At 42.7% G+C, this 21,564-nt stretch overlaps 1 protein-coding gene across 1 annotated transcript in view; it reads right to left on the bottom strand.

Annotated features, from left to right (window-relative positions):
* LOC106604559 (annexin A5) overlaps positions 1–20,768 on the bottom strand; it is a 30,529-nt gene extending 9,761 nt beyond the window's left edge. Inside the window, exons 1-5 of the mRNA XM_014199309.2 lie at positions 20,701–20,768; positions 20,392–20,433; positions 16,254–16,341; positions 14,541–14,635; positions 13,184–13,297 (exon numbers count right to left, since the gene is read on the bottom strand). Of these exons, the coding sequence (XP_014054784.2) occupies positions 13,184–13,297; positions 14,541–14,635; positions 16,254–16,341; positions 20,392–20,394 (300 nt within the window). The 5' untranslated portion in view covers positions 20,395–20,433; positions 20,701–20,768. The remainder of the gene's footprint in view (positions 1–13,183; positions 13,298–14,540; positions 14,636–16,253; positions 16,342–20,391; positions 20,434–20,700) is intronic.
* Positions 20,769–21,564: the final 796 nt, after the last annotated feature.

Raw genomic sequence — 21,564 nt, 5'->3', positions numbered from 1 at the left:
ACTGGGATGCTGGCCATCTAGGCAGAGTTGCAAAGAAAAACCATATCTCAGACTGGCCAATAAAAGACTGAACAGAGGAACTCTGCCTAGAAGGTCAGCATCCCGGAGACACCTCTTCACTGTTGACGTTGAGACTGGTGTTTTGCGGGTACTATTTAATGAAGCTGCCAGTTGAGGACATGTGAGGCGTCTGTTTCTCAAACTAGACACTCTAATGTACTTGTCCTCTTGCTCAGTTGTGCACCGGGGTCTCCCACTCCTCTTTCTATTCTGGTTAGAGCCAGTTTGCGCTGTTCTGTGAAGGAAGTAGTACACAGTGTTGTACGAGATCTTCAGTTTCTTGGCAATTTCTCGCATGGAATAGCCTTCATTTCTCAGAACAAGAATAATCTGACGAGTTTCAGAAGAAAGTTATTTGTTTCTGTCCATTTTGAGCCTGTAATCGAATCCACAAATGTTTATGCTTCAGATACTCAACTAGTCTAAAGAAGGCCAGTTTTATTGCTTCATTAATTAGCACAACAGTTTTCAGCTGTGCTAATATAATTGCAAAAGTGTTTTCTAATGATCAACTAGCCTTTTAAAATGATAAACTTTGATTAGCTAACACAACATGCCATTGGAACACAGGAGTGATGGTTGCTGATAATGGGCCTCTACAGTGGGGGGAAAAAGTATTTGATCCCCTGCTGATTTTGTACGTTTGCCCACTTACAAAGAAATGATCAGTCGATAATTTTAATGGTACGTTTATTTGAACAGTGAGAGACAGAATAACAACAAAAAAATCCAGAAAAATCCATGTCAAAAATGTTATAAAATGAGTTGCATTTTAATGAGGGAAATAAGTATTTGACCCCTCTGCAAAACATGACTTAGTACTTGGTGGCAAAACCCTTGTTGGCAATCACAGAGGTCAGACGTTTCTTGTAGTTGGCCACCAGGTTTGCACACATCTCAGGAGGGATTTTGTCCCACTCCTCTTTGCAGATCTTCTCCAAGTCATTAAGGTTTTGAGGCTGACGTTTGGCAACTCGAACCTTCAGCTCCCTCTACAGATTTTCTATGGGATTAAGGTCTGGAGACTGGCTAGGCCACTCAAGGACCTTAATGTGCTTCTTCTTGAGCCACTCCTTTGTTGCCTTGGCCGTGTGTTTTGGGTCATTGTCATGCTGGAATACCCATCCACGACCCATTTTCAAAGCCCTGGCTGAGGGAAGGAGGTTCTCACCCAAGATTTGACGGTACATGGCTCCGTTCATCGTCCCTTTGATGCGGTGAAGTTGTCCTGTCCCCTTAGCAGAAAAACACCCCCAAAGCATAATGTTTCCACCTCCATGTTTGACGGTGGGGATGGTGTTCTTGGGGTCATAGGCAGCATTCCTCCTCCTCCGAGTTGAGTTGATGTCAAAGAGCTCTATTTTGGTCTCATCTGACCACAACACTTTCACCAGTTGTCCTCTGAGTCATTCAGATGTTCATAGGAAACTTCAGACGGGCATGTATATGTATTCTTGAGCAGGGGGACCTTGCGGGCGCAGGATTTCAGTCCTTCACGGCGTAGTGTGTTACCAATTGTTTTCTTGGTGACTATGGTCCCAGCTGCCTTGAGATCATTGACAAGATCCTCCCGTGTAGTTCTGGGCTGATTCCTCACCGTTCTCATGATCGTTGCAACTCCACGAGGTGAGATCTTGCATGGAGCCCCAGGCCCAGGGAGATTGACAGTTCTTTTGTGTTTCTTCCATTTGCAAATAATCTCACCAAATGTTGTCACCTTCTCACCAAGCTGCTTGGCGATGGTCTTGTAGCCCATTCCAGCCTTGTGTAGTTCTACAATCTTGTCCCTGACATCCTTGGAGAGCTCTTTGGTCTTGGCCACGGTGGAGAGTTTGGAATCTGATTGATTGATTGTTTTTGTGGACAGGTGTCTTTTTTACAGGTAACAAGCTGCGGTTAGGAGCACTCCCTTTAAGAGTGTGCTCCTAATCTCAGCTCATTACCTGTATAAAAGACACCTGGGAGACAGAAATCTTTCTGATTGAGAGGGGGTCAAGTACTTATTTCCCTCATTAAAATGCAAATAAATGTATAACATTTCTGACATGCGTTTTTCTGGATATTTTTGTTGTTATTCTGTCTCTCACTGTTCAAATAAACCTACCATTAAAATTATAGACTGATCCTTTCTTTGTCAGTGGGCAAACGTACAAAATCAGCAGGGTATCAAATACTTTTCTCCCCCACTGTATATGCCTATGTAGATATTCCATTAAAAATCAATAGTCATTTACAACATTAACAATGTCTACACTGTATTTCTGATCAATTTGATGTTATTTTAATGGACAAAAAAAGTGAAGTGACCTCAAACTTTTGAATGGTAGTGAATGTATGTGTGGGTTTTTAAAACTATCAGTCTTTTCTGGCCCAGCACCAGTGGAGAGATTTTGTGAATTCCATATCACCTACACACTCCCCATGCAGGATCCAAATCCACGTCTCTGGTGTAGCAAGGGCCGTGCTCCTATCAACTGAGCCATCAGAGCCACCACTAATGTGAGAAACAGTGAGCTGATGCAGGACAGTGTAACCAGAATGAACAAAGGATAGTGACCTTACAAAAATAGCCCTTATGTAGCTGTGAGAAAGCCACTAACATACACATACATGCTTTTGCCCTACACTGAAACAAATAAAGGTTCTTAAATGGTTCTTCCTCAGCTCTTAAGGTTCCTTGGAGAACTCTTGCCCGATAAAGAACCTTTGAGTTCTTGTGGGGTTCTTGATGTTGTATCTAAGGTTCTTAAGAATTCTAAAAGGTTCTTGAAACATATGGAAGCCTGCAGATGTGTCCTTTTCATAGCACACAGCAAATTGGCCAGTGTTAACTAGTGTTGATTTTTAAGTGTAACATTTCTAGTGTTGATTCAATAGTTAACCCTCCTGCTGTGTTCCGGTCGAATTGGAACGATTTACACGTTTTCTCTCTGAAAAATGTAGTTAATTTAATCTGATTGTCATAAAGTTCCATGACTTTGTCCACACAGGCCATCTGAACACACAAAATACATTTTGATGATTTTCATTACATTTTGGATGTTTTATTTAACTTTGGTACACCTGTGGTGTTCCTGGTCAAAAATGTCATTAGAAATAAATGGGTGAGACTACAATTAGTATCGAAAATTGAGTTCTGGCACATGCCCATTCATCAGATGGACAAACTTCCTCTCCCAGACCCCACATGAATGTGTGTTTGAGCACACACACACCTCACTCCCCTTCTTGGCATCCATGGAAACCCCCATGGGAACCTTTCCCCAATAGAATCTTTCCCCCACATGTTGGCATTCTCACAAACAATCGCAACATTTTTCTCGCAGCTCTAGTATATAAAACTTTTTTAAGGCCTTGCTCACAATTCATTCTGTGGCAGCACAATGACCAAACGATATACTGTATGTGAGGCTCTTGATCATATCTTTGATCATGACACTGGTAAGGAGGAGAGAGTCCTTGTTAGACTTTGACACAAAGTAGTCTGTGATAAATAGCACAATATGTTTCATCTGAGTTTTTGTTAGAGTCAATATAATCCATACATTATGCTTTTTTTAAACTCAAAAACTAGTTGTATGAGCTCAGGTCAATGAGGCCTACGGGCCATAAATAGTAAATAGAAGTTCAAAACTTGTAATGTTCACAAGAACTTAAGTTGATTAAAAGATCTTACACAACATTATGTGATAATATATGTATTATTATGGATTTAAAATCAGCTATAATTTGGCGGTCATTTTGGACCGGGAACACAGAATTAATTAACATGAAACGAACACAACAGGAGGATTAAATTAACTCTGTAAATAGTTAAATTAATACTCAGTGGTGTAAAAGAACCCCAGTGTTAGTGTTAATAACCAGAGTTGAACCAAAACCATGCCCATCATTATCATATTTCCCAGCATGCACTTCTTCAGGTTGATTTTTAGAATTGCTTGTTTCAATATCTATGTTTTGCATGGACATTGATTAATTAATTAAATAACACATTTTTCAAAACTATTCCAATCTGTTACTTGGGTTTATTGCACCCATTATGGAAAGGATTGTTAACCCACCAGTTTAGATGTTTAAGGTAGTCTCATATTTTAATCTTCCCAACCCTGGCAGTTATTCTGAATGCAGGTTGCAGGTGAATACAATTTCCAAAGGTTGGATATCCCCTCTTTGGCTCGATTCCAATAGGAATTCCGCATAATTTCGCAAGCCAGCATAAAGTGACTTGCAGGTCTATATAAGTGTAAAACTAGGCGCTCAAAAGAAAGGCGTTATGAAATACGTAAAGTCTTAAATAATAACATTATAATGACAACATATTTATTTAGGATCTCACCTGGTGAAAGCCATAGTTAAGAAAATGATTGAATGCAACAACCATGTCTCTGTCACTAGCAAACACAGTCATCGGTGGTACCAGTAACTCAAATTCACTCGAAAGGCACCCTGGGAAATATGCAAATAAGGCTTGAAACCTTACAGCAGGGCCATTCAATTCCGGTCCTGGAGGACCAAACATTTCTGGTTTAGTTTTTTTATGGTTCTTCAAAGAACTATCCAATTTGTTTTTTCAGAGACCCTAAAATGGTTCCCCTATGACATCGCTCTCAATAACCATATTTGTTTCTAACTAGCACCTTTATTGTGTCATGGTTCCACCTATCACCAGATGGCGGCAGAGACCGTCCTTGTTGACTTTCTTCTGCCTTCAACACAATCCAGCCTTACATTCTGGCACAGACTCATTCGGGACTTCTTAGATGGGGGGCTGGTTTTGTGGCTGTTAGACTTCCTGAGCCAGCGGTCACAGTGGGTCAAAATAGGTCCCCACGTGTCGGACATATGCACCACCAACACAGGCTCTCCTCAGGGATGTGTTTTGTCCCCACTCCTGTACATCTTGTACTCTAATAGTTGTACTAGTTCGCATCCTGACAGACACCTCGTTAAGTTTGCTGATGACACTGCCTTGATCAGCTTGTTGCATAACGACGAGGAACACCATGGCCCGGTCCTAAATTACTATGTAGAGTGGTGTGATGAATCACACTTGGTCCACAATACCAACAAGACCAAAGAGATGTGCATAGACTTCAGGAAGCGTACCACACCTACCTCTGCAACATCTATCAGAGGTCAGAACATAGAGATTGTAGAGGAAAACAAATATCTGGGTGTCCTCTTGGACAATAAGCTTCAGTGGAGTAAATGTACAGACCTGATCTACAAAAAGAGTCAACAGAGACTGTACTTTCTCAAAAAACGGGGATATTTTAATGTCAGCCAAAGAAATATGCTGAGAAGGATTATCACCACAGCAAGCAAGGTACTTGGGAGTCAAACAGACAGACCTGGATGAGATCTTTAAGATCAGGGCCCTCTGCAAGGATCACAAAATCATTTTAGACCAAAGCCACCCCCTGTACCTGGACTTTGAACTACTCCACTCTGGGTGCAGGTATTAGGCACACCTCGGCAGGAAAAACGGAACTAGGCAGTCATTTGTGCCAGGTGTGATATCCCTCCTAAATAGCTCAGGCTAATGTTCCTATCAATCCAGTCTCTTTGTATTGGTATGTAACTGTTAAGAAAGTTGCATTGTCAATTTGTTTGTATTTAAACACCACTTTAAACATGATTTGATTTTTACCTTTATTTAACTAGGCATGTCAGTTAAGAACCAGCTCTTATTTACAATGACAGCCTAGGAACAGTGGGTTAACTGCCTTGGTTCAGGTACAGAACGACAGATTATTTACTTTGTCAGCTCAGGGATTTGATCCACCAACCTTTCAGTTACTGGCCCAACACTCTAACCACTAGGCTACCTGCCACCCAATGACACTGCAACAAAATGTGTGTGTTTTCTGTTGTCCTTTGCTGAAGCTTGAATTATGTGCCCTGTGCGTTTGTCGCCTGTGGGAGTTTTTGAGACTTAGTGTTTGCTGTGATTCTTTCATTACTGTTTCTCAGTAAAGTATTATGTTTATCCTTAACCGCTGATTCCTCGTCTGGTTTCTTCTCTGCACCTGGGTCCAACCTCACCATGTCACAGCAAGCTTCAGGCCACAACATTGACCCAGCAGAGATCACCCAGATCAAGAATGTTGTAACCCACCAAGGAGCACTGCTGGGGCGGTAGCAAGAACAACTCTTCCAGATATCAGAAACCCTCCGGGCACTTACCGACTCCCTCCAACCACAGTCCAACCCCAACCCAGGAGGAGCCAAAGACCAAGTCTCATTACCCAGTGCTACAGGCATCGCCGTAGTTCCTCCAGAGAACCTGCACCGGGATCCCAAGATCCCAGCCCCCAAGCGGTATGATGCCGATGTGGGAACAGCAGCCACCATCCTGCAGCTCCATATTAGCCTTCACTGCCAAGCTGCGACGAGTCTTCGACCACCCACTCGGCGGATGAGAAGTGGCTAGCCGACTGTTCAACATCCGCCAAGGGGCCAGATCAGTGGCTGACTTTGCCAGTGGGTGGAATACGGAGGCACTGGTCACCGCTTTCCACCAGGTGTTGTCTAACTCCATCAAGGATGAACTGGTCTCTTGGGAACTGGGAGAGGACCTTGAGTCCCTGATAATGCTGGCAATCAGGAGAATGCGTGAGACAGTGCTTTTTTGACACCAGCCCAGTATCCCGGTGTCCTGAGCACCCCAAGCCCCTTGAACCCAGCACTGAGGAGCCCAAGCAGCTGGGACACACACGTCTGAGCCCACAGGACAGTGACAGGCGCATGCGCGAAGGCTGCTGCCTCTACTGCAGAGGTCTCAGCCATCTCAGTGGTACATGCCCAGAGCTAACGAGAAATGCCAGGGCTCGCCAGGACAAGGGGAGACCCTGACGAGCTGTGCAGTTACCTCCCAGCTACCCAGTCATCGTCTCTCAGTACCCGCAAACCTCCACTGGGACAATCGTCAGCATCAGATTCAAGCCTTCGTGGACTCCGGGACCGCAGATAATTTCATTGATCAAGACTTCGCCAGAGAATTATAAATCCCCTGTGTGAAATGTCCCATCCCTCTGCAGATTCAAGCCCTCGATTGATGCCCTATTGGCTCTGGCCAGGTGAAATATCAGGCCAAGCCCATTCTACTGCAGGTTGGGGTGACTCACTCAGAGACACTTAGTTTTATTTTGATCACGGCTCCTGAGATCCCCCTTATCCTAGGGTTCCCCTGGCTAGCGCTACATAACCCACTACTCTCTTGGTCCACGGGACACCTACTAGACTGGGGTAAGAACTGCCAGACTAACTGTCTAAGACTCTCACCTAGAGCCTCGACACGTCCCCCTGCATCCATTGAAGACCAAGACTTCTCTGCTCTCCCTGCCCGAATACTTCGACCTCCGGGAGGCCTTCAGGAATAGGCAAGCCACCACCCTCTCTCCTCATCGACATATAACTCCTACCCGGCTCCACCCTTCCCCGGGCCATCTTAACTCCCTCCCTGAAGCTGCAGTCATGGACAATTACATCCGGGAGTCGCTGGAGGCAGGTTTCATTCACTCCTCTAGAAAAAATAAACGCACACCTATAAAGGCGAGGTGCTGGCCAGCGGAGCAGAACACTAGAAAACAAAGGAAAGCCGCACACTCTAAGAGCTCAGATGCAAAAATTAATAACCAACGTTTCGACAGCGAAGCTGTCTTCATCAGGGTACCATCACAAACACTGCGAGATGAGTCATTTATATAGTGTCAAGAGACACACAGGTGTTTGTAATCATGGCCAAGTATGGCCTAATATCATTGGTTAACTCAAATATTTACAAAAAAATGGCATACAAAGAACATACAAAAAGACAAACAAATGGATAGCATACGATCATAGCATTTGTAGTCTAAAATGTATCTAACAAACAATTACAATGGCAAAATCACAATAATCACAAGAATGGCTTCAGATCAAAGTCTATGTTGAGACCGAAGGGAGCAAGGGTCTTTAAATTAAAGATCCAGGCAGCCTCTCGTTTTAACAATAAATTATCAAGGTCACCCCCTCTCCTCGGGAGGGTGACATGTTCGATGCCAATATAACGCAGAGACGAAATCGAATGGTTTGCTTCCAAAAAGTGGGCCGCAACTGGGTAAGTCAAGTTTTTGCACCTAATGGTACTACGGTGCTCTGAGATACGTACTTTTATTTCACGTTTTGTTTTACCCACATAATTTTTACCACAGGGACAAGTTATAAGATAAATAACTGCCTTAGTGGAACACGTAATAACACCTTTAATTGGGATAGATTTCCCTGTTTGGGGGTGTTTGAAGGATCTACATTTATAAGTGCCATTGCATTGAGCATGTAATTTCCATCCAGTATGGGCGCAAATAGGCGTTGTTCAGGAATATCTTGGGGTGGTAAATCAGAGTGTACCAATTGGTCTCTGAGATTTCTGCCCCGCGAGAATACGACCAGGGGAAGATCAGAAAACACATTACCGAGACTATCATCATATTTCAGAATGTGCCAATGTTTGTGAACGATTCCTTTAATTTGTTCAGAGCACTTTGAATAGCGGGTAGTGAGAACGCAAGAATGCGTCTTTTTGCGAGACTGACCTTGAAAAAGGTCATGTCTCGTTTTGTTTTGAATTTTCTCAATGGCAATATTAATCTGATCATTGTTGTACCCCCTCTCCTTGAACTTATCCTGAGTCTCAGCCATATTTCTGTCGAAATCTGATTGTTTAATACAAATTCTTTTGATTCGACAGAATTGGCTGTAGGGCAAACTATTTTTCAAGGGAAGTGGGTGACAACTATCAGCCCTCAACAAACTGTTACGATCAGTAGGTTTCCTGTAAAGATCAGTGTATAAAACATTATCTTCACACAAGATCAGAAGATCAAGAAAACTGATTTGACGTGTATCAGATTGCATAGTAAATCTCAAATGTTCAGAACAGGAGTTAAGAAAAGCATAAAACGCCTGAAGCAGTTCTGCATCACCCCTCCATAGAACAAAAATATCGTCAATATACCGTTTCCAAATAATGATGTTAGGCAAGAAAACATTTTTGAGAGGGTTGAAAATGGATTGTTTCTCCATGTAACCCACATACAAATTAGCATAGTTAGGAGCGTTGGTTATTAATTTTTGCATCTGAGCTCTTAGAGTGTGCGGCTTTCCTTTGCCTTCATTCACTCCTCAACATCCCCAGCTGGTGCAGGTTTCTTCTTCGTGGGAAAGAAGGATGGAGGGCTGCATCCCTGCATCGACTACCGAATGCTGAACAGGATCACAATTGGTCCCGTGTGGCTCAGTTGGTAGAGCATGGTGTTTGCAACGCCAGGGTTGCGGGTTCGATTCCCCGGGGGACCAGTATGGAAGAATATTTTTTTAATGAAATGTATGCATTCACTACTGTAAGTCGCTCTGGATAAGAGCGTCTGATAAAAAATGAAAATAAATAAATAATCTATTAAGAAACGTTACCCCCTACCTCTGATGTCCGCCGCCTTGGAGCTGGACCAGGGAGCCCAATTATTCACCAAACTGGACCTCTGCAACGCTTACAATCAAGTGAGATTCAGGGAGGGAGATGAATGGAAAACTCCCTTTAACACCCCTAGGGGCCACTATGAGTATTTAGTCATGCCATTCGGATTACCGAACTCACCGGTAGTCTTCCAAGCATTTGTCAATGACACTCTTAGGGATATGTTGAATCGGTCCGTCTTTGTTTACCTCAACAACATCCTGATCTTCTTCAAGACTTTTCCAGAACACAACCTGCATGTCCAACAAGTCCTGAGACTCCTGCAGAGTCAACTATATGTCAAGATTGAAAAGTGTGAGTTCCATGTATCCCAAGTCTCTTTCCTGGGTCACGTTATCTCTACCGCTGGCATCCAAATGGACCCTGTTAAGGTTAGTGGGGTCACTGACTGGCCCCGTCCCGCCTCACTCAAACAGGTCCAGCGGTTCCTCTGGTTTTCCAATTTTTACAGGCATTTTATACGGAGCTTTGATGCGGTGGCAGCGCCTCTCACGGCCCTAACCTGCAAGTCCCAGACCTGTTTTGGCTGGACCCCCGAGGCTTACAGGGCCTTCATGGAGCTCAAGGGACGTTTCACCTCCGGACCCATCCTCGTTCATCCTGATCCTACTCGTTCCTTTGTTGTAGAGGTTGACGCCACATACACCGGAGCAGGGGCGGTCCTTTCATAGCGGAACAAGGGGGACAAGATAATGCACCCATGTGCCTTTCTTTCCAAGCGGTTCTCGCCAGCGGAACGCAACTACGATGTAGGCAACCGGGAGCTCTTGGCAGTCAAGTGGGCCCTTCAGGGGTGGAGATGCTGGTTAGAGAGGGCATATCATCCTTTCGTGATCTGGACGGACCATAAGAACTTGGTCTCCATTCAAGAAACCAGGAGGTTGAACGCTCACCAGGCTAGGTGGGCTCTGTTTTTTAACAGGTTCAACTTCACTCTAGCCTATCGTCCAAGATCCAAGAATCAGAAAGCAGATGTCCTGTCCGGCCAACACGATGTCTCTAACGAGGAGAGGGACTCCGAGCCCATCATCCCCAGCTCCCGCATTGTGGCTCCCGTGTTATGGAGTATAGAGAGCACGGTATGACAAGCCCAGACCGGAGAACCTGAGCCCGGTGGGGGTCCCACCAACAGACTTTATGTTCCGCGATCAGCCCGTTCTCGAGTGCTACAATGGGGACACTCCTCTAATTTAACTGGGCATCCAGGGGTTAATCAGACACTAGAGTTCCTGAGGCAGAAATTCTGGTGGCCCAACACGATTGAGGATGTGAGATCCTTTGTTGCGGCCTGTTCCACCTGTGCCAAATGCAAGTCCTCACGACAGCGACCTGCTGGGTTGCTCTAACCTCTGCCCATACACAGTCGTCCATGATCCCACCTGTCCGTCGATTTTATCACAGGTTTACCTCCATCCCAAGCGCTTATCACTATCCTAGTGGTCGTTGATCGGTTCTCCAAGGCAGCCCATTTCATTGTCTTACCCAAGTTGCCCGAAGGAGACAGCTGATCTCATGATTACACATGTCTTTCGACTACACAGACTTCCCCAGGACATTGTCTCGGATCGTGGGCCCAGTTCGTTGCATGGTATTGGAAAGCCTTTTGCTCCCTATTGGGGGTGTCGGTGAGTCTCTCCTCGAGGTTCCACCCACAGTCAAATGGGCAAACAGAAAGGGCCAACCAGGAGCTGGAGAAGTTCCTCCACTGTTTCGTCCACCAAGGTCAGCAACTGGAGCAAGTTTCTCATCTGGGCGGAGTATGCTCACAACACAGTGCCAAACTCATCCACTGGACTGTCACCCCCCCCCCGCTTCCTGAACAAGAGGCCGAAGTGGGGGTGCCATCAGCTGAGGCGTTCATTTGATGACGTCGCTGCACTTGGATCAGAGCGCGATCCTCCTTGCTCCACTCATCTGCCCGACACCAACACCAGGCAAACCGGCACCAAAGGCCTCTTCGGCTCCTCCAACCGGGTCAACGAGTGTGGCTGTCCACCCGTGATCTTCCCTTAAAGGTGGACTCACGGAAGCTCGCTCCACGCTACATAGGACCATTCAAGATCCTGAGTCGTATCAACCCGGTCACCTATCGTCTCCAGCTTCCCAGGTCTATGAGGGTCTGTCCATCCTTCCATGTCTCCCATCTCAAGCTGGTAAGGACCAGTCCCTTCTCTCCCCCACACCTGCCCCTCTGCCCCCTCAACTTGTCGATGGTCGCCCGGCCTACACTGCCCGGCATCTGTTGGAGGCTCGTCGGGTCCGAGGCACCCTGCAGTACCTGGTGGACTGGGAGGGCTACAGCCCAAGGAACGGGCGTGGGTGCCTGCCCGGGACATCCTGGATCCGGTACCTGTTCGGGACTTCAACCAACGACATGGTGGTCGCCCTGGCTCCGCGGCTGGAGCCGCTCCTAGAAGGGGGGTACAGTCATGGTTCCACCTATCACCAGGGGGTGGCAGAGACCGTCCTAGAGACACTCAGGTGTGTCCTATTTACTCATTATGATTTCCCTGTTAAAATAGGTGTGTTTTCTGTTGTCCTTTGCTGATGCTTGAATTATGTGCCATGTGCGTTTGTCTCCTGAGTGAGTTTTCGAGACTTAGTGTTTGTTATTTTCCCAGTGTTACTGTGATCCTTCCGTTACCATTTCTCAGTAAAGTATTATGTTTATCCTTAACCGCTGATTCCTCGTCTGGTCTCTTCTTTGCACCTGGGTCCAACCTCACCATGTCACATATTGCCCATAATAACAAGCCCCAGAGTGTACCTCTAGGGCTTGTTATATGGGCAATTATATGTGTGCAACGTATGGATAGAAATATTCATGTAATATACAGACCTGACATGTGTAAAGCCGATGTCACACAAACCAACTTGGACAATATTGATGGAACAAGTAAGTGTGTGTTTAATTACCTCTCAAGTAGCTGCATTAGTGTGTGTGTGTGTGTGTTTAAATGCCTCTGAAGTGTTTCATTAGTGCATTGTTGATATAGTCCCAAAATGTTTTGCATGTCAGCAAGTTTTCAAGATATACAGACTTTTTAATGTAAAATATCAGCTTTATTTCTGTATTTTGAAAGTTATATATCTTGAAAACTTAACCACTGACATGCAAAACATTTTGGGACTATATCAACAATGGACAAATGAAAAAAATACCAAAATATTTTTTTGGGGTGGAGTTTTCATTTAACCCCTGACCCTGCCAAAGCCTAGCAGTACCATGGTACTCAATCAGTCTTGGACAAACCTAACAGGGCTACGTGGAAGATGAAAAACATGGCCACACATATTACACTTCATTAGTGTAGCCTATAATGGACTGGCCTTCTGCAGGGAAAAAGAAAATATTTCAGGAGAGCTAGGTTTAAGACCATTAACTGATGGGGCATGTTAACGTTCACCTGAAATAATCTAGACACATGACCAATATCCTGCACATACTGTACCTGATTGTAAAAATACCATTACAATTCTTAATTCTACATACCTTAAACTGTACTTTACCTTCATTCTATGTAGACTCACGTTTGGCTGCACAATACATGGCTTGTTATTGGAGCCATAACCAAACATAGACTATACATTGCTGTACATTACCTTGAGTGCTTTATGGAGTTGAGAGGCGTCATAGGAAATGGGAGGCATCATCAACGCCACAATGAGCGTCTCGAACAAGCCTCCCAGCTCCGACTTTAAAGCACTCACAAGATCCTGTGGAAAAATAAAGTCAATATTAAGATAATTTAGACAATGGAAGAAGTGCTTGCTTTAGACAAATAGAGCCAAAATCTCTTACTCAATTAATACATTTGAATTCTTCACAAGATCCTGAGGATAAAATAGTCTATAATTTTTTAACTTTGAACAATGGAAGAAGTGTTTGATTTGGACCTTTAAAAAAACAAACCAAAAAATATTTAAGCCGAATTCCTTACCTCAATCAATTTATTAAAATTATTAAAATTTTGTATGATTCATATTCTGATAACTTTGACAATGGAAGAAGTGTTTGTTTAAAGTAAAATGAAAACAAAGAATAACAGAGCAGAAATCTTTACCTCAATCAATGCATTTGAATGATTAACGGGTGTTTTGATAACATGCACATAGAAGTGTAAAATACTTGGTTTATGAGCGAGAGTTAATTTATTACTATTGACAATAAAAAACATGAGTTGAGTCACTCCTAATACATACAGTATACTGGAAAGAGAGCGAGAGTTATCAGACACCCTGATAACTACATTTATTGTTGGCTTTCCTCTTATGTTAAGCCACCAGACAATTCAACACATTACTCACAGAAGTGTACATCGGAGTAGATTTTTATCAGCCGTTTACCATAGATTTGGGTATTTTTGAAGTGCCGATCTGAATAAGCAGAGGCCAGAGAAAGAGAGCGCGAGAGAGAGGGGTGGATGAATAAAGAACAATTTGAAAGTGAGACTGACAAGGAGAAAGAGGGGGAGGAGGGATATGTGTGGATGGAGAGATTGTGTGTGGGTAGGTAGGTGGGTGGCAGGTAAAGCAACTTATGGCATGTGTGGGTGGATAATATTTCAGAACTCTCATGAGGGCCTATACTGTAGGTATTGGACAGATGCTATTCATTACAGATAAGTCACAAACCTCGCCCAGTCCCAGTGCTGCTATCTACGTGACATCTGCGCAATGGCAATACCGTCATGCCAATCTGCCCCTACTAATAAACCCCACATCTGAGAATAACAGTAAAGCATTTTGGCAGTATGTGGATGGATTCCTCTTATTGAAATTCATACTTGGATATCCTGCACAAGGCCATTGGACGTGCATATGCTCTACTCTTCTTCAGTAACAGTAGAAAAAATGGCATGCTGTTTTCCCTTAGGTAACCCTTGTTTTGGCTGATGAGTGATGGGGTTGGTGACATGACCTGTAGGCTTCAATCAGACCTGTAAGCTTCCTGTCTCACCTTTCCGTGGGCCTTCTTGTACTCCACCTTAATTTCCTGCCGTTGATTGTTGCTGCGCGATGTCAAGAGCATTAGAATGGTGTCCTCATAAGTGCCTGTCAAACATGATGACAAACGTACAGTAATCCATCTTAAATCAGTGACATGAGAACCTGTCTTGATCATGAATTGCAGAACTCGTTAAAACAAAGCCACCCCTACCAGTTTGGAATAACTAGTTAGTTACCACATTGTCTATTTATAATGGTGTAGTGAACCAAGTAAAGAAATTCAGTTTGTGTTTACAACGATAAAGGGATGATTCACCCCAAAATGTACGTTTATCAGTGATTTCCATGCCCTTTGTTGAGCTGAGTCCATATTCCATAAAGATAGTTTGGTCATTGTGGTTTGAAAGGCAACAACAAACATGGACAAACTATGTTGGCCTGGACCACGCTATATGTATTCAAGGAAATCTACAGACCTCAATTAGATTAGCACCATGTAATTTCATCTGGAGGATGAACTGTCCCTTTAATAAGCACTAGATCAACATATAGACCTATTCTCACCAGAGAAATGACGAGACAAATGGACCAACGCACAAACAATCAATACCAATACTTTTAAAAGGCATCAATAACTCTTGGATACAGCAAATTAATATCAGGGCTGAGACAATTCACGGCATTTCCTGGGCAACGTTGAAATAGATTTGTTATCCAGACTTAATTATGCCATAAAGCAAGTCACCGCTAATAATGTTATCTGGTTAAAAGATCAGAGGTCAGATTGATTTTGAGCTCCAACTATAAGTCAAGCTATAATTCACAGATATGCCTCCATTTTACGATCATCTTCCCCTTTACTTCCTCTGTACAACGTTGTGTCTTTTGGGTTCAAGGTCATCACATTTTTTTACAACACTGGGACAATTGGTTTAAACCAATGACATATGGAGGAAATTGTCGTTATGGTGGTCATTACAGATGTAAGATCTTAATTTGATTATTCTTTTGTTGTTGAGATTTTTCCTGCTAGGCAGGAAATTAAAACTTGTAGTGTATTTGAATTTTCAAAAATCTTCTAAAGTTTAATTTCCAGACTTGATTTGCCCTAACTAAAAATGTATTGACCCCTAAAAAAAAGGGCCATTAATTATAATCCACATAATAATTCACATTTCCTGTTGCTGCAGGATTATTTTCCTGCTGTAGCAAACTGGCTCAAATTAAGATGATACAATATATCTATATGTACTGCTGTGATGAATTCCAGGTCATTTGAGAGGGAAACGAAGTTGAAAGGGAGAGTAAGAAGTTCCATAAAAACATACCATTACAGCGGCATTAGGGGAAAATAAAGTATTGTACAATATATTTAAGTACAGGTTGTTATAATAGCAGCCTGACACTTTGCACAGCTAATTCAGTTTTTCTAAGCAAAAAATGTGTAATTAAGGAATAAATACTCTGTAAATACAGCTTAATACAAAAATGTTTACAGTATAAATACATATTCCACTGCAGTTTCTCTGGTAGAGTTTATATCTGTGGCTCAGTTGGAAAGAGCGTGGAGATAGAAACCCCAGGTTTATGAGTTCAATTCCCTTTGGGGCCACATACTAATATGTTTACTCTCACTGTACTGTAAATTGCTTTAAAAGTGTCTGCTAAATGGCTTATGCTGTATTTTTATATTTATAACTTGAATTAAGTGCATCTAACTTACCTATGCCTTTCATGGCCTTGTGTAAGAGCTCAGCATCCTGCTTGGCATTGAAGTTGACAAAGTCTTTCACACTGCCTCTGTAGGAAGCCTGTGAGAAATAAATAACAAGGGGGAACAGAATACATTGCCTGCATTTCCTAAAAATGTGTCATTGTGGGACAGACATGGGGGGAAATGTTTTGTACAATCAAACTATAATCTAGCTAGCAAGTTTGGTTGCAGAGGGGAAATCTTGGCATCAGAAGGGCGATTCTAGTGTGATGTTATGCAGCTCTGTCTCCATGCTATCCTCTTCTGTGAAACTGAAACTTTTTCTGAAGGTTCTTCTCAAGATGAGAAGTTCTTCATAGACACTCTGTACTTTAATCAGTCCCTTCCAGATGGTTAGGCTACTGTAATGTAGTCTGTGTTCATACATGTTTGCAATCAATGCTATCGCAGAAGTAAACACATACAAACTCACTTTGATAGCCCTAGCCGGTGTCGTGGAGAGTCATCATTCTCTAAATTCTCCTTGGTTTCATCTCTGAGGAAAATATAATTTGAGGAGAAAAGCAATATAACATCTCTTTCAACCTCTGACTCAGTCGGATGTCAGCACAGGTGTGAGATTTGAGAAAATTATCTTCCCCTCTCTTCAGCAAAGCTCTGTCCCCACAATTTGCTTTGTTGTGCATTCCTTTGTCTAAGTACCAAGAGTTTACTGGTATGTGCTGATCGAAAAAACACACAATTTGAATCAACTGAACGTTCAATTCTGCTACATAGACCCTGGTTCGATTCCAGGCTGCATCACAACCGGCCGTGATTGGGAGTCCCATAGGGTGGTGCACAATTGGCCCAGCATCGTCCGGGTTTGGCCGGAGTAGGCCATCATTGTAAATAAGAATTTGTTCTTAACAGACTTGCCTAGTTAAAAAAAAAAACATATTGCTGCTGGTTAGCTAATGTTAACAATTGTCCTTTGCTGTAGCATTACAGGTCAAATGAAAGGCTATTACCACAAGGTGTTCAATTCTTCTACTATGTTTAGTCATTAAAAATGTTGATATAAGGGAGCGACTGGATTTACAAGTCCATGGGTGAATAGATAGAGGGGGTGAAGACTACTTTAGTGGCAGTTGGTGACTTCAAATTTGAGGAGGATGATGGATTCATATTATTTTGAAGAAATGAAAGCTAATGGGAAGACGATCTTCATTTGATTATGATCTGAGACACTCTCCCATAGATGCGGTAAAGAGGTCAATGGAACTCGACCAAAACAATGGAAATGCCATGGAAACACGTGAGGGAAAGATTCCGTAGGGGAAAGATCTTGAATCTCCTCATTGCCCCCTTCAACATTAGCCTAGATTTAGGCTATTGCTTATTTGTGTATTTCACACTATGTTGAGGTAAAAATTGGAGTATAATGCTTGTATGGATGTCAACAATACATGTTAATTTCCTCGTCACCAATCAACTAAATTACAGTTAAAAACAACTTTTACTACCACCACCGATTTCTCTATGCTAGCTATGCTACCATCTTATATGAATGGGAGTTAGCATTTAGAAGTCACTTCTTCTAAACCTGAAAAGGGACTACTTCTAAATGTTATGCAGCCAAATGTATCCAAATCGGACTTTAGTAACCACACTGGGCCTGTTACAATACATCAATCATGACGGATTTGACGAATATCCACTTTGTTAGATCAGATTTGTTGAATGTGCACCAATTCTGCATCCTTCTTCTATTCCCCACGGTCTGCATTCTAGTGACCTCTTTACTGCATCTATGCCTCTACACTCAAGTTCACATGGGTCATAATGACCTCAAAGGTTTGAGAAAGGATTAATTAAATGAAATGAGTAGAATTGCCAGAAGAGACACGTTGACTGACTACTGTCCTAAGTAAAAAAAAAAAAAAGATCTCCCTTAACTTCATTCAAGTAATAATACAAAGAATCAGTGATTCATGTATAACTCAATGCATCTGCTATTTGTATTTACAGCTGTCCCCTCCTGTTCCTTGATTGACTACTCCACTCTACTACCAGTGTCAACTCTCTTCTGACTTGATAGGCAATCTGCACAAACAGTAATCAACCAATGCAAATAGGCCTATGGGACAATCCACTGCTTGATTGATTGCATTTGACTGTATTTACTCAATGGCTGAAACCCATTACGAGTCACACCAACCAAAAGAGACCATGTCTGTCTGTCTGATTTATTTCAAGTTTCTGACACAAAGTGATTGGAGTCCTTTTACATTTATGTATAGGGATTGGACTGAGGATGGACATTACTATTCTGAACTAGAGCCCCATCAGTTAACATAGTCTACCTGACTACCTAGGGGTTTTCAAGTCAGGTCTCCCCTGATGAAACCCTGTCCTAGGTGGGAGGGGTTAGACCCACCCTATCCATGTTACCATGCTTATGGTATTACAACACTATGCAAATTAAACACCATTATATGTAAGTGGACCTCTGTCTTTTTAATCATCTAATCAAATAGTTAGAAATATTCATAACGAGCTGAAGAAGACCTCTACAATCAAATCAAAGAAGTGAACTGGATGAACAAGTGAATACTTGATGCCACAGCAGGGGAGCTGTTTGCTGTCATATTGTACTTTTAATGAATCAATCTCCATAGAGTGAACAACTTGAAGTTTGAAATGAAATTAGATGTTCTTAATTGGAAATAATATGCTTGTTAGGTTATTAGCTTTTTCTTCAGTACATTATGTAGCTACTGAAGAACCCTTGGCAGTACAGCAGCTAGCTACTGAATAACCCTGGCCAGTACATTATGTAGCTAGCTACTGAAGACCCCTTGCCAGTACAGTCGCAAGCTACTGAAGAACCCTGGCCAGTGCATTACGTAGCTAGCTACTGTAGAACCCTGGCCAGTACATTACGTAGCTAGCTACTGAAGAACCCTGGCCAAAACATTATGTAGCTAGCTACTGTAGAACCCTGGCCAGTGCATTACGTAGCTAGCTACTGTAGAACCCTGGCCAGTACATTACGTAGCTAGCTACTGAAGAACCCTGGCCAAAACATTATGTAGCTAGTTAGTGAAGAACCCTGGCCAGTGCATTACGTAGCTAGCTACTGTAGAACCCTGGCCAGTACATTACGTAGCTAGCCACTGAAGAACCCTGGCCAAAACATTATGTAGCTAGCTACTGAAGAACCCTGGCCAGAACATTATGTAGCTAGCTACTGAAGAACCCTGGCCAGTGCATTACGTAGCTAGCTACTGTAGAACCCTGGCCAGTACATTACGTAGCTAGCTACTGAAGAACCCTGGCCAAAACATTATGTAGCTAGCTACTGAAGAACCCTGGCCAGTGCATTACGTAGCTAGCTACTGTAGAACCCTGGCCAGTACATTACGTAGCTAGCCACTGAAGAACCCTGGCCAAAACATTATGTAGCTAGCTACTGAAGAACCCTGGCCAGTACATTATGTAGCTAGCTACTGAAGAACCCTGGCCAGTACATTATGTAGCTAGCTACTGAAGAACCCTGGCCAGTACATTATGTAGTTAGCTACTGAAGAACCCTGGCCAGTACATTATGTAGCTAGCTACTGAAGAACCCTGGCCAGTACATTATGTAGCAAGCTACTGAAGAACCAAAAGTAGCCATTGGTACATTATGTAGCTACTGAAGAACCCTGGCCAAAAGTGGCCATCGGTACATTATGTAGCTACTGGAGAACCCTGTCCAAAAGTAGCCATCGTTACCACAAGAGGTTGGTGGTACCTTAATTGTGGAGGACGGGCTCGTGGTAATTGTATCAAATACATCAAACACATGGTTTGATGCCATTCCATTTGCTCCGTTCCAGTCATTATTATGAGCCGTCCTCCCCTCAGCAGCCTCCACTGATCGATACATTATGTAGCTACTGGAGAACCCTGGCCAAAAGTGTCCATCGGTACATTATATAGCTAATGAAGAACGCTGGCCAAAAGTGGCTATTGGTACATTAGGTAGCTACTGGAGAACCCTGTCCAAAAGTGGCCATCATTGGATAACGATCCCAAGTCAACCTGAACTTGTGTGGTCCATTTCACTGCTGTATTTGCAATACTTTGAATAACACAACAGTAAGCAAACAAAAACACTTACCATATATACCTTGTTGACGAGACTAGGTAGAATTGGTCAAATCTGAAAAAGCAATTGTGTAAGCATAACAGGTTGTTAAATCATCATTTTCAATTTCATGAGTCACTCTTTATAGAACAGAAATTTCCACCAACAGATGGTCTTCGAATTTTGTAGAAAAACATGGTAATTCATAAGTAAAATTAATTGAGCATAGGATATCAAATACATGTTTTTTATATTAAATATACTAATGATTTTCTGTCTTGTCTCATATAATTCACAAAAACATTGCAATATGAATAGAAAAAAAACTAAAAGGTATCTTACCAAAGATGTCTTGTTTTCTGACCGCTAAGAATGGACAGTGCTGTAAAGATACCGTGACTATGAAGATGTTATGGGCATTGACACTCCTCTACTCCACCCCTCAACAACAGCAGTGTAGTGTGTGGGGATGGCCTAACTGTACTACTCGGCTGTCCAAATAAAGTGTCCTATTTCAGCAGCAGTCAACCAAATGGGGGATCATGACCTAATGCATTCTGGTGTTTTTACAACGTAGTATATGGTCGATACATTACAACACTAACACATGGACAAGAGAGACAGTAAGAGAGACTGTTGTGACAATGAGGGATGCAATAGAGATCTTTTACCACCCGTTTGAATTTCCGCCTAGAATTTCCCTAAATAGGCTATAATTAGGGCTTTCAGACTTCAGAGACTTTATTTCACCCACGTCCCAACTATCCCATTCCAACCTTATGTTCCATTTCCTGGAAGCACCTATCAGGTGGATTGAGGCTGCATTTACAGTACCCCACAAGGACTAAACCACTTCTCAACCACCTCACCAGACCTGGGTCTGATACACATCAAATACTTTGTCATTTAGTTTTCCCGGTACAATAGAGTAGCAATACAACAATGCACATATAGAATAGTCCCAAAAGTACAAACACTAAGCTAAATCAAGAGCTGCACACCTCAAAATAATTTCTAGGATTTTAAAGTGACATGTCGGTATGTACTTGACCTAGGTCTGAGCAAACATGGGTCATCTACAGTATGTAGTATTTATATTTCAGAGATGGAGGCATGTTAAATAAGTCAATGTTAATGGAAAATCATTTCCCCAGCTTTCCCCTGTGTTTGCTCTGCTTGTGTTTGAGATACTGTAGAAATATCCGG

The sequence above is a fragment of the Salmo salar genome, chromosome ssa05 (assembly GCF_905237065.1).
Source record: "Salmo salar chromosome ssa05, Ssal_v3.1, whole genome shotgun sequence".
Lineage (NCBI taxonomy): Eukaryota > Metazoa > Chordata > Actinopteri > Salmoniformes > Salmonidae > Salmo > Salmo salar.
Note: the sequence above shows the minus strand (reverse complement) of the source record. Positions and strands in the feature narration are given on the sequence as shown.